This window comes from Aethalodelphis obliquidens, unplaced genomic scaffold (assembly GCF_003676395.1).
Source record: "Aethalodelphis obliquidens isolate GAN/ISIS:26980383/991018 unplaced genomic scaffold, ASM367639v1 scaffold100, whole genome shotgun sequence".
In the NCBI taxonomy this organism is placed as follows: Eukaryota; Metazoa; Chordata; class Mammalia; order Artiodactyla; family Delphinidae; genus Aethalodelphis; species Aethalodelphis obliquidens.
Window position 1 is genome coordinate 3147498 of NW_020838044.1, and position 15611 is coordinate 3163108.

Sequence of the window (15611 nt, forward strand, 5' to 3'; positions counted from 1 at the left end):
CAAAACTGTGTATCTGGATCTCTAGAATTGAGGACCAGACTGTGGATACTGATGTCCTCACTGAAAAACAAAATTATATTTTTAAAAATTTCAAGCTCTCATTGTAATCTCTTTTTGTTTCTTCACTGGATATTTGTTGCTCAATATTATCTCTGCTGTAAGGTTGACATTTTCTGGAGGATTGCTATTGCTTAGTCATGTTTATATCTCCCACAGCACCTAGAACAGAAAACACCATATATGTTTCTTCAGTAGAAGGATGAATGAGGCATAGATATGTTCCCCACATTTTCATGTGGAGAAGTTCATAGACCAAATGTAGAGTGTATATGCAACTCAGGGTATATAAGAAACTGGTGGATCAAGTCACTAACCTTCTCCACAGCTGATTGACCAGCCTATCCCTGATCCCAGGGCTTCCTTCAGTCCCTGAGCACTGACATGGTATGTGTCACTGACTCAGCCTCCTCTAAGAATGGCTCTATTACTTACTTCTAGAGTGCTTAATTCAATGTTAAGCATCTTTAGCTTGCTGAATTGAAACAAACGTGGTGTCCAAGATGAACCAATTGGTTCCTCAGTTCAGAGACTAAAAGAGCAAGAAGTTTGGGGAAACTTTCCAGAAAAGATTCACAGCTCAAACCCAAGGTGATGCTGGAGATCCTTGAACCCTGGACATATGTGTCCTCTGATCTCTGGTGCCACTTTGCAGAGCCAGGTCACTTATGTCCTCTTTTCTTCCTTCTACATTTTAGGGCAAGAATATCTCAGCATGGGCATAAGTAGCTTGAAATTGCTGAAGTATGTCCTGTTTTTCTTCAATTTGATCTTCTGGGTAAGTCTGTCTCTTCTGAGCATGGTTGAACTCACCTCTTCCTAGCTACACTCTACTTCTCTCTCTTCTCCTGAAGAGCCTGGTGTGGAGTGGAACCTACACATGCCCAGGTCAGGTGCAGTATACACAGCCTAAGAAGAAGGGGATGATAATTTTCTCCCCTCTTTCCATCCTGCCATAATATAAGCCTGCAAAATTGAAAGATACCAGTGCAGCAGAGGATACTGTTTCTCTGGGAGCTTTAGGCTATTACTGCTCACTGCTGACATCTATGGGTCAGAAACCTAAGACTCTACATTCCCTGTATTTAATGGCTCTTTTCTTCTTGCTCCCCCGATGCCCAAACCTAACCCCTTGGAAAGAATAGATGATTGAAAAGGAAGTCACCTTTTCTGGGGAGGTGTCACTATACCAGATTAAGCAATTGAATTTCAGACATAGGATAGGTTGGTACTCATGTTTCTATGAGAAGCTTCTTAAAAGTTTGGCTTCTCTAGTTTTCTGCCAAGAAAGATGAACTTCTCAACCAGGGTATTCCCTTTACATGGTTGTGGTTTCCAAAGGGAAGACCATATATAAGTAGTTGAGGGAACAAGGAGTAGGGATCTGAATCATGAAGATCTGGAAGCAAGAGTGGGAATCTGAAGCATGAAGATACTGTGTTACCCATAGGAATGAGCTTTCCCTGGTATCTGATATGGGTAGGATGAGGCATGAGTGGGACATCACAGGAGATGATAACTTTTTTTCTAAGGGCATGGGGAAATCTGGGTAAATAGTTTGTTGTGTAGAACCAATAGAAAAAGGTGATTCTAATCTCATGTAAGTGAGTATGAGGAGATATTCAAGGACCACTTTTTATTTCAGAATGTTATGTGATTCTTCCTTTCAGCTCTGTGGCTGTTGCATTTTGGGCTTTGGGATCTACCTCCTGATCCATAACAACTTTGGAGTGCTCTTCCATAACCTCCCCTCTCTCACGCTGGGCAATGTGCTTGTCATCGTGGGTTCCATTATCATGGTGGTTGCCTTCCTGGGCTGCATGGGATCCATCAAGGAGAATAAGTGCCTGCTTATGTCGGTGAGTTACTCTCACAGTTGATGTGGTGCCCTAAGTGGGGAGACATGATGCCTTGGCTTAAGCCACAAGCAAGATATCTTCTGGCAACTCACCTATTAGTGCAGGGAAATCATAGGAACATAAAATTGGCACCTCAGGTCAGTCCACTCTGTCTAGACCAGTAGTATTTTGTTCTTGACTGCGGTCCTAGGGATAGATAAGAGAGGGCATTGCTATCCTCCTTGACATCCATTTTACACTGTTAATGACGAACTTATCATTATAATTTGCCTTCATAACTTTTATTTCTTCTTTCTTTTTCCTATAGATTTCATCATTTATTTTATTTTAAAAATTTTTATTGGAGTATAGTTGATTAACAATGTTGTGTTGGTTTCCAGTGTACAGCAAAGTGAATCTGTTATACATAAATATATATCCACTCTTTTTTTGTTTTTAGAGTCTTTTCCCATGTAGGCCATTACAGAGTATTGAGTAGAGTTCCCAGTGCTATACAGCAGGTTCTTATTAGTTATCTATTTTGTATATAGTAGTGTTTCTATGTCAATCCCAATTTCCCAATTTATCTCCCCCCATTTCTTATTTATATCTGGTTGAAATCAACTGTCATCCATCTGCCTGAATCCTCCTCACATTAGTATATATTTCCAGGATCTGACTCAGAGTCACTAACTGATGGAAAATATAGTCTCTAGATTCTTCTGAGTGCTGTAACCCTCCTAAAATGGCAGAGGATGCTTACCTATCTGATATCTGCACTAGATACACCATAGTTTGAGTGACCCAAATGGGTGAAGGCCTAGGCTGCAGCTATTGAGGTCTAACATGAGACATGCTAGAGCTTTTCACTTGCTCCCTGTCAGTTACCTATCCTAAGGAGCACCTTTAGACTTAGGTTTTTCCTGTAAGATCTATGGAGGAAGAGCTCTTCATTCCTCTGGTGTGCTCAGAACAGAGCTCGGTATAACAGTACCACTCTATCCATAAATATGGGTTCCCAATCACCTTTCTTTTTCCTCAAGTTATGTGGTTAATCTTCTTTCCATTATGGGTCAAGTGTTAAACTGGAGTCAAGAGATAGAATAAGAGGGCTTCCCTGGTGACACAGTGGTTAAGAATCCATCTGCCAATGCAGGCGACATGGCTTCGAGCCCTGCTCCAGGAAGGTCCCATGTGTCACAGAGCAACTAAGCCCATGTGCCACAAGTACTGAGCCTGCACTGTAGAGCCCTGCGAACCACGACTACTGAAGCCCATGCGGCTAGAGCCCATGCTCTGCAACAAGAGAAGCCACCGCAATGAGAAGCCGGTACACAGTAATGAAGACCAAACACAGCCAAAAATAAATAAATTAATTAAAAAGAATAAAAAGGGGAGATAGAATAAGGAAGTCCTTGTTCTCAGATAGTTCCCAGACTAGTGGCAAAAGATGGAAGATTATAGACTTGGGAAAAAGGTTTTAAGTAGTCAAAATTTGTGTTGGGGTAAAAAATGAAGGAAAGTGAATAAGTGAAAATGTGTTTTCTGTTAATTGTGATTGGCATAAGCACCTAGAGTTGTAGATAAATATGAGTTAAGATCATGATTAGAGCGCCTTTTCTCCCCATCTGTACAGGGCTCCTCTCAACCTCTACCATTACCTTCCTCCACCCTAAAATAGCCCTTTGCTTGCAGAAAGGACCAGGCCCCAAATTCTAAAGACACATGGTTCAGTTTACTAGTTTTTGCTCGGTTGTTTCAATAGGCTGATGCTAAAACTTCTTCATTGATTCAACAAATGGTATTGCCTATTCATTATGCACATGGAGCTCAGTGGGCACAATGGGTAGAAGCACAATGGGAAGAAGAGAAAAAAGTTAGAAGACAGCTGATCTGCCCTTGGATTATAGTTGTAGGAAAAGAACAAATATTCCTCACAAAACAAGAGAAAGCTTATGAAGGCTAAAACAGGCAGGAACAGAACCTCCTGCACATGTGCAGAGACATGCCTGGATGCTCCCAGGGTGGAGTAGAAGTGGGGGAGGAATGAGGATCAGTGCTGTGAGCATCTCTCTTCTTTTCCCCAGTTCTTTGTCCTGCTGCTGATTATCCTCCTTGCTGAGGTGACCTTGGCCATCCTGCTCTTCGTGTATGAACAGAAGGTAAGTTATAGAGAATCAAACTCATTGTTGTATTGCTAAGAGTGGGTAGTGTGCAGTGGAGAAGAAATTGGCACAAAATAAGTCCTATAATAGAGTTAGAATCAAAGTAGAAGGATGAAGGAAAGAGGGATTAATTGCAATTGGGGAGAGAAAAAAATCATGAAGGAGATTGCATTTGAGTGGTGTTTTGAAGGATGAATAGGAAGAACAGTAAAAAAGCAAGTTTATCTTCCTCTTATTTACCTATTTACTTTTCTCCATGTGTTTGGCAGTACAGATATCTGTCTCAGTGCCTAAGAGAACTCATGCTTTGATTGTCCGTTTTCCTCCTTTGTAAAACCAGAGTTCTGGAAGGACAAGAGACCACTGTGTACTTCTTCCTTCAATGCCATCTCATCCTCAGCATTTCTTCCTATATATAAGTTCCCTCCCCTCACTTCCTAGTTCTGAGGAGACCATTTGGAAGGGAGGAGCAGATGGAACCATTTTATTACCCTACATTAGAAATTCCTTGTTCCTTGAACTCACTTGCTTTTTACAATGTCTTCTCTGCTGGAATGTGCCCCACCCAGCTGAATGACTATGTGGCTGAGGGTCTGACTGACAGCATCCAGCAATATTACTCAGACAACAGCACCAAGGTGGCATGGGACTCCATCCAGTCATTTGTGAGTACAAGTGGAATCCTCCTCGGCTCAGCCCAGAAATAATTTTCCAACCTCAGTCCCTGGGGACTAGACAGGCCTTCCTTTCATGAAAGTTTCAGAATCTAAGGTCCACAGCTCCTAGGTTAAGAATAATGCTTGGCTATCACAAACAGGAGAGCACAGGAATCAGCTTGATTGGTACAAAGTTGTCTACATTCTCTTTTACCCTTCATCCACTCAGGCCCATTTTTTAAGCCCTACTAAGATGTACGAAAGACCCAAACATGTTATACTGGATTCGTTTATGTATTTTCCAAAATTTTTCTGAAAACAGAAATTGTTTAATGCAAGAAATCTCTTTTGAAGTCCTGAGTAGCCCAAATCATTCTTGTTATCTAGCTCACCAGCACCCCATTCCTCGTACCCTAACCCACCAACAAACATATATATTAACTTGGTATTCCTGCCTTGGTGTGTTGGGGTCAGGGAGCCAGCATGACACTGGCATAGCTTGTGTCTCAGACAATACCATTATGACCACATGGAGCCGCCTGTGGCCCTGCTATGCCTGCTTAGTGTGGAGTAAAAGAAATAGCACAGGGCTTCCCTGGTGGCGCAGTGGTTGAGAGTCCGCCTGCCGATTCAGGGGACATGGGTTCGTGCCCCGGTCCGGAAAGATCCCACATGCCGCAGAGCGGCTGGGCCCGTGAGCCATGGCCGCTGAGCCTGCGCCTCCGGAGTCTGTGCTCTGCAACGGGAGAGGCCACAACAGTGAGAGGCCCGCGTACCGCAAAAAAAAAAAAAAAAAAAAAAAAAAAAAAAAAAAAAAAAAAAAAAAAGAAATAGCACAGAAATTAAAGCCCAGAGACCAGGATTGGGTAGTCTTGGAAAAGTCACTTAACCTTTCTGGATCCCCAATTCTTTCTTTTTTTTTTTTTTAACTCCTGTTTAGAAGCCTTCTTATTATAGAATTTCTAGACTTATACAAAAGAAAAGAGAATAATAGAAAAATGTATCTCTGGGTACATATCACCCAGCTTCAATAGTCAACATTTTGCCAATGTTGTTTTAGCTAACCCTCTATACTTTTTTGCTAGTATTTATTAAAGCAAATAATAGATATTATATCATTTAAAATTAAATATAAAGATAATAACTTCCTTTTTAACAAACACTTTATTTATTTTTTTGCGGTGCGTGGGCCTCCCACCGCTGCGGCCTCTCCCGCTGCGAAGCACAGGCTCCGGACGCGCAGGCTCAGCGGCCATGGCTCACGGGCCCAGCCGCTCCGCGGCATGTGGGATATTCCCGGACTGGGACACGAACCCGCGTCCCCTGCATCGGCAGGCGAACTCTCAACCACCGATCCACCAGGGAAGCCCCAAACACTTTATATTTTTAGAGCAGTCTTAGGTTTACAACAGAACTGAGAGGGAGGTACAGAAATTTCTCATATACTCCCACAAATGCATAGCCTCCCCCATTATCAACATCACTCACCAGAATGGTACATTTTTTTAGATGAAGGATGAGCCTACATCGACACATAATTATCATCCAAAGTCCATAGTTAACATTAGGGTTCACTCTTGGTGTTGCACATTCTATGCATTTGAACAAACTTATAATGATATATGTGCATCATTATAATATCATACAGAGTAGTTTCCCTGCCCTAAAAATCCTCTGTGCTCTGCCTATTTATACCTCCTCCTACCCTCATCCTTGGCAACCACTGATCTTTTTATTGTCTCCATAGTTTTGCCTTTTCCAGAATGTCATATAGTTGAAGTCATACTGTATATAATCATTTCAAGCTGGCTTCTTCCACTTACTAATATACTTTTAAGATCCCTCCGTGTCTTTTCATGGCTTGATAGCTCATTTACTTTTAATGTTAATATTCCATTTTCTGGATATACCACAGTTTACTTATTTATTCACCTATTGAAGGACATCTTGGTTGCTTCCAAGTTTTGGAAATTATGAATAAAGCTGCTATAATCATCCATGAGCAGTTTTTTTCCTGTGGACATAACTTTTCAACTCCTTTGGATAAATACTGAGGAACATGATTGCTGGTTCATTTGGTGAAAGTATGTATAATTTGTAAAAAGCCTCCAAATGGTCTTCCAAAGCATCTGTACCATTTCTCATTCCCACCAGCAATGTATGGGTGTTCCTGTTGCTCCACATCTCATGAGTATTTAGTGTCAGTGTTCCAGATTTTGACCACCTTCACAGGTGTGTACTGCTAGCTCATTGTTTTAATTTTCATTTCCTTGATGACGTATAATGCGGATTTTCATATGTTTATTTGCCATCTGTATATCTTCTGTGGTGAGGTGTCTGTTAAGGTCATTGGTTCATTTTTTAATCAGGTTGGTTGTTTTCTTATTGTTGAGTTTTAAGAGGTTTTTTTTAAAAATATTTAGGCAAAAATTCTTTATCAGATGTGTCTTTTGCAAATATTTTCTCCCAGTCTGTGGCTTGTCTTCTAATTCTCCTGATATTGTCTTTTGCAGAATATAAGTTTTTAATTTTAACTGAGTCCAGCTTATCAATTATTTCTTTCATGGGTCATAACTTTGGTGTTTCTTCTAAAAATATATCTTCATAATCAAGGTCATGTAGGTTTTCTCCTGTATTATCTTCTAGGATTTTTATAGTTTTGTGTTTTACTTTTAGGTCTATGATCTATTTGGAGTTAACTTTTGTGAAGTGTGTAAGGTCTCAGTCTAGATATTTTCTTTCTTTCTTTCTTTTTTTTTTTTTTTTGCATGTGAATATCCAGTTGTTCCAGCACCACTTGTTAAACAGACTATCTTTTTTCCATTGTATTGCCTTTGCTCCTTTGTCAAAGATCATTTGACTATATTTTTGCAGGCCTGTTTCTGGGCTCTCTAAATCTATTTGTCTATTCTTTCACCAATACCGTACTGTCTTGATTACTGTAGCTTTATAGTAAGCCTTGAAGCTGGGTAGCATCAGTCCCCCAACTTTGTTCTTTTTCTTCAATATTGTATTAACTATTCTCAGTCTTTTGCCTCTCTATATAAACTTTAGAATCAGTTGGTTCATATTCATAAAATAACTGGCTGGGATTTTGATTGGGGTAGCATTGAATCTATAGATCAAGTTGGGAAGAACTGATACCTTAACATTGAGTCATCCTATCCACGAACATGGCATATCTCCCCATTTACTTGGTTCTTCTTTGATTTTGTTCATCAGAGTTTTATGAGTTTTTTCCTCATACAGATCTTGTACATATTTTGTTAGATTTATATTGAATACCTAAGTATTTCATTTTGGGGGATGCTAGTGTAAATGGTATTGTGTTTTTAATTTCAAATTCCACTTATTCATTGTTGTGATATAGGAAAGCAATTGACTTTTGTATATTAACTTTATATTCTGCAACCTTGTTATAATTGCTTGTTAGTCCCAGGATTTTTTTATGTCAATTCTTTCAGATTCTCTTCATAGATGATCATATCACCTGTGAACAAAAACAGTTTTATGTCTTCCTTCCCACTCTGTATACTCTTTCTTTCTTTCTTTTTTATATTTTTGTGTTCCTCTCTAAAGTTTTCACTGTGTACATCTCTTATTTTCCCTAATTCAGTTAACATTTTTATTACCAATATTTTGAATTCTTTATCTGTAAATTATTTCTATTGCATTATTTATTTATTCAGAGGTTTTCTTTTGCTCTTTCAATTGAGAGCAGGTCCTCTGCCTTTTCATTTTGCTTAACTTTCTCTGCCTCTATGAATTTAGGTGAAAGAGTTACCTATTGCAGTCTTGAAGGGGTGTTGTTATGTGGGAGTGTCCCTGTATAGACTATGCATGCCCAAAGCCTTTGGTGGGAGACCTGGATTTGATGTGGATGCAAGTCACATCTTTCCTTAGTGTGTGCTGACAGCTATCACCTTGGTGGCGAGTGGGGCTAGAGATGGAAGGGCTAGATCTAGAGCCAGATGTAAGGTGGAACTTCCCCTCTGCTCAGTGATCATCACTGCCCTATCAGTGGCAGGGTCTAATCCAGTTGCTGGAGCCAAAGCCCTGAGAGTCAGACCTGAACTGGCTCTGTTCCCTTTAAGTGTGTGTTTTCCCCTCTGCCTGCACTGGGGCCCTTGACCCAGAAAGAGGAAGTGCTGAAGCAAATGGGACCCCTGTGGGCTCTTGGCTCATGTCAGCTGAAGACAGGCATCTGAGCTGTCTTTGATGTGCTGCTTCACAGACACCTGCAATTGTTTCTCTCATTCTGCTCAGAAGCAGCCTTGGGTGCAAATCCCCTTGTCCCTCACAGCCAATCACTGCCCCCAGCCTCTGCTTCCCCTGCCCTGTTGTGGAGCCACACCTCAGGGCAGGTGGGGTCCGCATGAACTCTCAGTGTATGGTGGGCGGGGGGAAGGTGGTGGAACAGCCTCCATCAGAGATCTAGGATGTTTCTGATGCACTGCTTGAGTAAACACCAACAATGGCAGCTGCTGCTCCACCCAGGCTCCGCCCCGATACTGGGTCACCTCTGTGTCCCATGGTTTCCATCTTCTCCTTGGTCATGGCCACCCCAGATCAAGTGCTGCACTGTGACATGGAATGAATGGGGCCAGAGCATTTGCTTGGCTTGGGTTAGGACCTGTGAGCAGGTGGTTGCAAGAAATCTGGCAGCTGTTAAAGCAAACATCTCTCCACCCTGCCTTGGAGGCAAGCCAGCATGCATGCACTCCTCACGAGTAGAGTCCAGGCTTCCACAGCCCTCCTGTTGATCCAACCAGTACTCCAGTCAGACAAGGTACCTTTTCTCCCAAGCATAGGAACCCACGACTGGGGCTCCAAATTTGGGGTTCTCACCACTCACTCCCCAGCATCGGTATCCCACCCATGCATTCTCCCTTTTACTGTGAGTTCCCTCCCAGGGGCACAGGTCCTGACCTAATCACTTTTTTCCCCTTCCTACCCAATTATATGTGTATTTTTTTACAGCCTTGGTTGTACAGGATTCCTTCAGCCAGTTTTTAGTTAGTTTTCAGTGAGTTTTTTTTTTTTTTTTTTTTTTTGCGGTACGCATGCCTCTCACTGTTGTGGCCTCTCCCATTGCGGAGCACAGGCTCCGGACGCGCAAGCTCAGCGGCCATTGCTCAGCGGACCAGCCGCTCTGTGGCATGTGGGATCTTCCCGGACCGGGGCACGAACCCATGTCCCCTGCATCAGCAGGTGAACTCTCAACCACTGCACCACCAGGGAAGCCCTCAGTGAGAATCTTTCCACATGTAGATGTATTTTTGATGTGTTCATAGGGGGAGGTGAGCTTCACATCCTCATACTCCACCATCTTGATCAATCTCTCCAGGCCACCTTTTAATTTTGATGATTTTCTCTATTGATTTCCTATTTTCAATTTCATTGATTTCTGCTTTAATTCTCATTTATTTTTCTTCTTACTTTGAACTTAATTTGCTCTTCTTTTTCTAGTTTTCTAAGATATACACTGAGATTATTGATTTTTTGATCTTTCTTCTTTTCTAATATTTTTATTCAGTGTATCAATTTCCCTCTAAGCACTGCTTTTGCTGCATCCCATATATTTTTATAAGTTGTGTTTTCATGTGTGTTTTCATTTTTGTATACGTTTTCCAATATTTTTAAATTTCTCTTGAGATTTCTTCTCTGATCATGTGTTATTTAGAAGTGTGTTGTTTAATCTTCTTGTAAAATAAGGTCTATTTAATACACCTAAAATTTTACAATAATTCTTTAATATCATTAATAAATGTCTATAATCATTTATCTAAAAATATTATTTTTAATTGGTATCTTCCAACCAAGATCCAAACAAGGTCCACATATTATATTTGGATAATACGTTTCTAAATCTCTTTTAACTTATGATAGTATCTCTCTGTGTTCATGCTATTTACTTGTGGAAATAAATTAGGTTGTTTGTCCTATAGAATTCCCCAATTTCTGGATTTGGCTATTTGCTTCTCAAAGGATTTTAGCATCAGGGAGTCTCTGTCTCCCATACTTGTGAATCTAGAGGCTTGATAAAGTTTCCATTTGTGGTGAGACTAACATACATATTTCCTACAGCATCACGTAAGCAGGCACAGAATATCTGATTGTCCTACTTTTTGTGATCTTAAGACTTGTTGGTGAGTGTCGGAGGACAGAGGGAACAAAAACTGCCCAACAAACTGAGAAGGCATCTTGAGACCAAAAAGTGAGGCATGCAGCTCCATATAATCAATGGATCAGCTTATTATAGGGTAACTTACAGAGTGGGATTGGGAGTGGGCAGATGATTTGGAGGCATTTGCAGATGTATTCCACACTGCCAAGGGGCCATTGGGATGGTCTTATAGGTAACCTAGGGTATGGGGGTAGATACTTGGAAACAGGAGGTGCATTCCTAAGTCAAGATTAACCATCTTACATTCTGTCACTTCAATATGTTCTTCTTCTTGTTGTATTTTCTTTGACATAACGTCCTAAGTTGCAGAACATGCCATCCAGACGGTCCTCTCTAGTGCCAGCGCCTCTTTAGTCTTCTCTTGTTCCCAGGTGAACTGTAATTTCTTTTCTGTGCTAATATTTAGAGTACATAACAAAGACCATGCAACAGTTGCAATAGCTTGCTCACTTTTTTTTCACCCCACTTTTGCTTTGCTACCTCTTTGATTAATATATCTAGTATGCCCTTTGGTGTTTTCAGGGTATCCCTCTACTCTTGCACCAGCCTGAAGTGTTCCATAAATATAGCCAGATCACCCCACATGGAAATGGCTGGCCAGCCTGGAATTTCCCCCACAGACAACAAGTTTTCCCTGTTTGGCACCTTCACCCATTCCTGCATTATTTTCAGTCTCCTGCCTGGCTTGCCAATTGTCCAAGGATGGAGGGAACAAAAAGTGCCCAGTGAACTGAGGAGGCATCTTGAGACCAAAAAACAAGGCAGGCAGCTCCATATAATCACTGGATCAGTTTATTATAGGGTAACTTACTCACAGGGTAGTATTAGGATCTGGAGGACAACGATCAGGAAGCATTCGCAGCTACACTCCACACTGCCAAGGAGCCGTTGGGACAATTTTATAGTTAACTTAGGGTATGGAGGTAGATGCTTGGAAACAGGACATTCATTCCTAAGTCAGAATGAATGGTAACTAGTCTTGTGGGCACTGGGAGTACATCAGCAAATGTTATCACCATTGTTTTGGGACTAACAGAGCATAGAGGCCACAATATCTATTAATTACAAAGCTCTTTATGACATAGAAGTGATTTATTGTACCCTGGGTAGGGTCAGCGGTAGGACAGGAGAAACTGTAAGGGCCCAAGATAGCATCAGCTATGCTAACAGCCATACAGTGGGTCTAGGTGTGGTCAGCCTCATCCCTCCATTATAAAGTCTCCTGTGTGCCTAATTTTTTATTTGTAAAATGTGAATAAATTAAATATGCCCTCTCTACTTCAAGAAGTTTTGTGTGAAGGGAATGGTATCACAGGTTTGAAAGTACTTAGTTCTAAGGAGCCATAGTAGTCAGGCCAATTCTGGATTTTCTGCTAGAGAGTCAGATCTGAAGGGACTACCATTTCTCCAAGGCCCATGGTTTTCTTTCTGTTATCTTACTAACCAACACTTGTTTGGGGTTTGGCTTTCAGCTGCAATGTTGTGGTGTAAATGGTACAAGTGATTGGATGGGCAGCCCACCAGCATCTTGCCCCTCAGACCCACAAGTTAAGGTAATTTATTTTCAGAAACTTTTCTGCTATTGGTCACTGTGGTTAAACTTTTAATTACCTTAGAAACTCCAGTCGTACAGGACCTAGTCCTCCCAGCCAGAAACAGGAAACCTTAAACAAAAGAGAGACCAGGGAAACAACTCATATAACTAGACAAATAAGAAAAACAAACAAGAAAAAAATAAGTTCATCTAGATTAGAGATGCCGTGAAGAATCTTGCTACTCTAAACTATTACATTAGAGGGGAAAATTTATGTGATAGTGGCAGAAGACTATGTCTAGATTTTTCTTGAGCAAGAATTAGGTCTTCTTATGGTTGAAAGTGAAATTGTAAGGTTGAAGCAGAAAAGCTTCTCTCTACCTGTTTCCCTGCTCTCCTTCCTTGGAGATGGCAGCATCCAACCCTTTAGCAGAATGCATCATAAGTGAAGGAGTGAGGAGTTGGGGAAGAGAGAGTTGACAGAACTTCTGACTAGACCCAGAGAAGAAGCCCAAATCAACTTTCAAATAGACTAAGTCCCTAAGGTCCTCACTTGAGGTTGTTTGGAAATCTCTGGAATTTGGGAGGGTCTGTGAAGAAGGACTGGGACACCTACCAACCAGCAACTGCCCTGCAGCTTGGCAGGCCTATTATGTTTACTGGCTTTTGAAGCAGAAGCTGAAATGCAACCAGTCCTAGGATTGCATAGCCTATATTCCCATTTGCCAATCCCAAGACACTAATGAATATTCAAAAAACACAAAGACATATGTTGTTGACCTGCCTCTTAGGATCTAGTTTAACTCAGTGTGTAAAGATCTAAGACTTCTACTTTAGATGACACTGTAATGATAATAATACCAGAAAAGTCTCTAGTTTAATGTTTTCTATTTTATGCCCATTTCTTCATCCATATAAAAATAATAAAAATATAATGCCTGGCCTAAGTCTCTTGGCATAAGGCAAAATACAAACTATCTTCCCAAATAAACCTCCTGATAAAGTTGAGTAATATAGTAGCATCATTTGTACTTGTAATTTTTTCTAGGGTTGCTATGTAAAAGCAAAACTGTGGTTTCACTCCAATTTCCTGTATATCGGAATCATCACTATCTGTGTATGTGTAATACAGGTAAGAGCTAAACCAGAGGATTACTTTGAGGATTAAATGAGATGTCATGTAATTTTTAGAATGGTACCAGGTACAAAAATATGAGCTCCCCCAGTAAAGTAGAAAATGATGTTATTACCAGTTTAAGGCATACAGAAAATATGCTGTAAGATCTATCTGGTCAATTTATCCCTAAGAGAAATGAGTGTTTCATTGTCAAATTAAAAGCCACCAAGCAGAACCTTACTTTGGTCCCTCACAGAGCTGGTCTGGAAAAGCCTGTGATGAATAAAGCATTCTACTTGAAAAATTGGCCTTGTGTGCTAAGCAGGAGTTGGTGATGAAAACTGTAATCAATTTCCTCATTGCTTCTCTGCTTAGTTTGACAAGTCAGGGGTGAATGGGTGATAGTTTTTTTTTATTATTATTATTATGTGATATTTCTACCATTTTTATACCCAAGTTTCTTGAGTATATCACAGATTAGCTAAGACCTAATCAAGAAGTTCAGAGAGAAATGATTTTTCTCTACTTGAAAACCAAGGAGGCCTAAGGGTAAAGATCACTCACTGCACAAAGTATTGACCTGTGCAGAGCTTGATTATACCAGCAGCAGGACTTCTGTGATTTATTAAGGAGACAAAAGATGTCCCAACACTTTATACTCTACTGTCTTGCCATCATTACCCCCACTTGTCTCCCCACTGCCATTCTAAAGCTAAAGGAGAAAACTCCTGAGAAAGAATTAGAAGTGAGAGTAGGAAGGGTAGTCTCAGTGTGATGGACAATTTCTTTTTCTCTGAGACTGATTCCAGGGACTGTGGGTGAGATGTTTCCACCTGTAAAGACCTCACACTTTCCCAACTGTTTCCTCAGGTATTGGGGATGTCCTTTGCACTGACGTTGAACTGCCAGATTGACAAAACCAGCCAGGTCCTAGGATTATGACCTGTGGCTGCCTTGTGCTGGAAAGACTTGTTTCATCACTGGAAATCCAAAACCACTTGTAACATGAAGCTCTAAATGACCAACTCCTGAACTGGTGTCTTTGTCCCCCTCCCACCTCTTCCCTGTTGAGTCCCTGTCTCATACAACCAGAGAAGAGGGTGTTGGTCAGGCACTTCCCATCTCAGATAGCAAGACAATCCTTTATCATTCATGGCAGCAGCCTTGTCACTCATTAATAACTGAACATTTGTCAGACATGAAAGTCCAAGAGAACCTGTGGTACTAATGGCTCAAGATCAAAGGATGGGTCTGCAGCTTGGGTTTTTGCATCTTCCCATTGTCAAACAAGTCTCTGGCCTCTAAATCATGCCCAGTCCACTCTCCAAAGTCAACCAAGAGATAAGCTTAAGGGAGCTCTGGGGCCAGGTTCATTGGATCATTGTCACAATCCTGTTTCCTTTTGACTGGGGGCCTTGGCTACAGGAATGACAGAGTACCCTTTCTCCAAAGGTTAGGTTTCATTTCAATTTCTTTATTAAAGGGTCTTATTGATTCATCTAAGTCTTTCCAAAATAAACTATCCAATGACTCACACCCTGATTTCAGCCAATCTCTTAGCCTTTGATTTACATAACTATGAAGGAATTCAGCAGGATAGGTATTTCTGGTGGTTTAGGTAATAATTACATTCAAAAGAGTTCTGGTGTTATTTCTCTTTCAGATAAGGTTTTGTTAATGTACTGTTTTAATTCTTCAATAAATAAAATAGCTTATGCTCTGTCAATCACTACATTCTCATTCCTTTGTCTCAAATATAATTTCCATGACTCAGCCTAATTGCCCTGCCAGCAAGTTAGGGATATTAGTTATCTATTGCTGCATAATGAATTACTCCAAAACTTGTCGCTGAGAACAATGAACATTTATTATCTGACAGTTTTTGTTGATCATGAATCTGGGAGCAGCTTTATTGGGTGATTATGGCTCGTGATCGCTCACATGACTACAATCAAGATGTCAGCTGCAGTCATCTCAAGTCTCAACTAGAAGAGGATACACTTCCAAGTTCTCATATGGCTCCTGATAGGCATCAATTCTTTGCCACATGCACCTTT

At 40.8% G+C, this 15611-nt stretch overlaps 1 protein-coding gene across 2 annotated transcripts in view; it reads left to right on the forward strand.

Moving 5' to 3' along the window:
* The window catches only part of CD53 (CD53 molecule), a 32327-nt gene extending 17044 nt beyond the window's left edge, over window positions 1-15283 (forward strand). For both annotated transcript variants that reach the window (XM_027096232.1, XM_027096231.1), the window contains exons 2-8: window positions 756-835; window positions 1728-1916; window positions 3983-4057; window positions 4630-4725; window positions 12376-12456; window positions 13486-13569; window positions 14425-15283. In XM_027096232.1, the coding sequence (XP_026952033.1) occupies window positions 773-835; window positions 1728-1916; window positions 3983-4057; window positions 4630-4725; window positions 12376-12456; window positions 13486-13569; window positions 14425-14496 (660 nt within the window). In that variant the 5' untranslated portion in view covers window positions 756-772 and the 3' untranslated portion in view covers window positions 14497-15283. The remainder of the gene's footprint in view (window positions 1-755; window positions 836-1727; window positions 1917-3982; window positions 4058-4629; window positions 4726-12375; window positions 12457-13485; window positions 13570-14424) is intronic.
* Window positions 15284-15611: the final 328 nt, after the last annotated feature.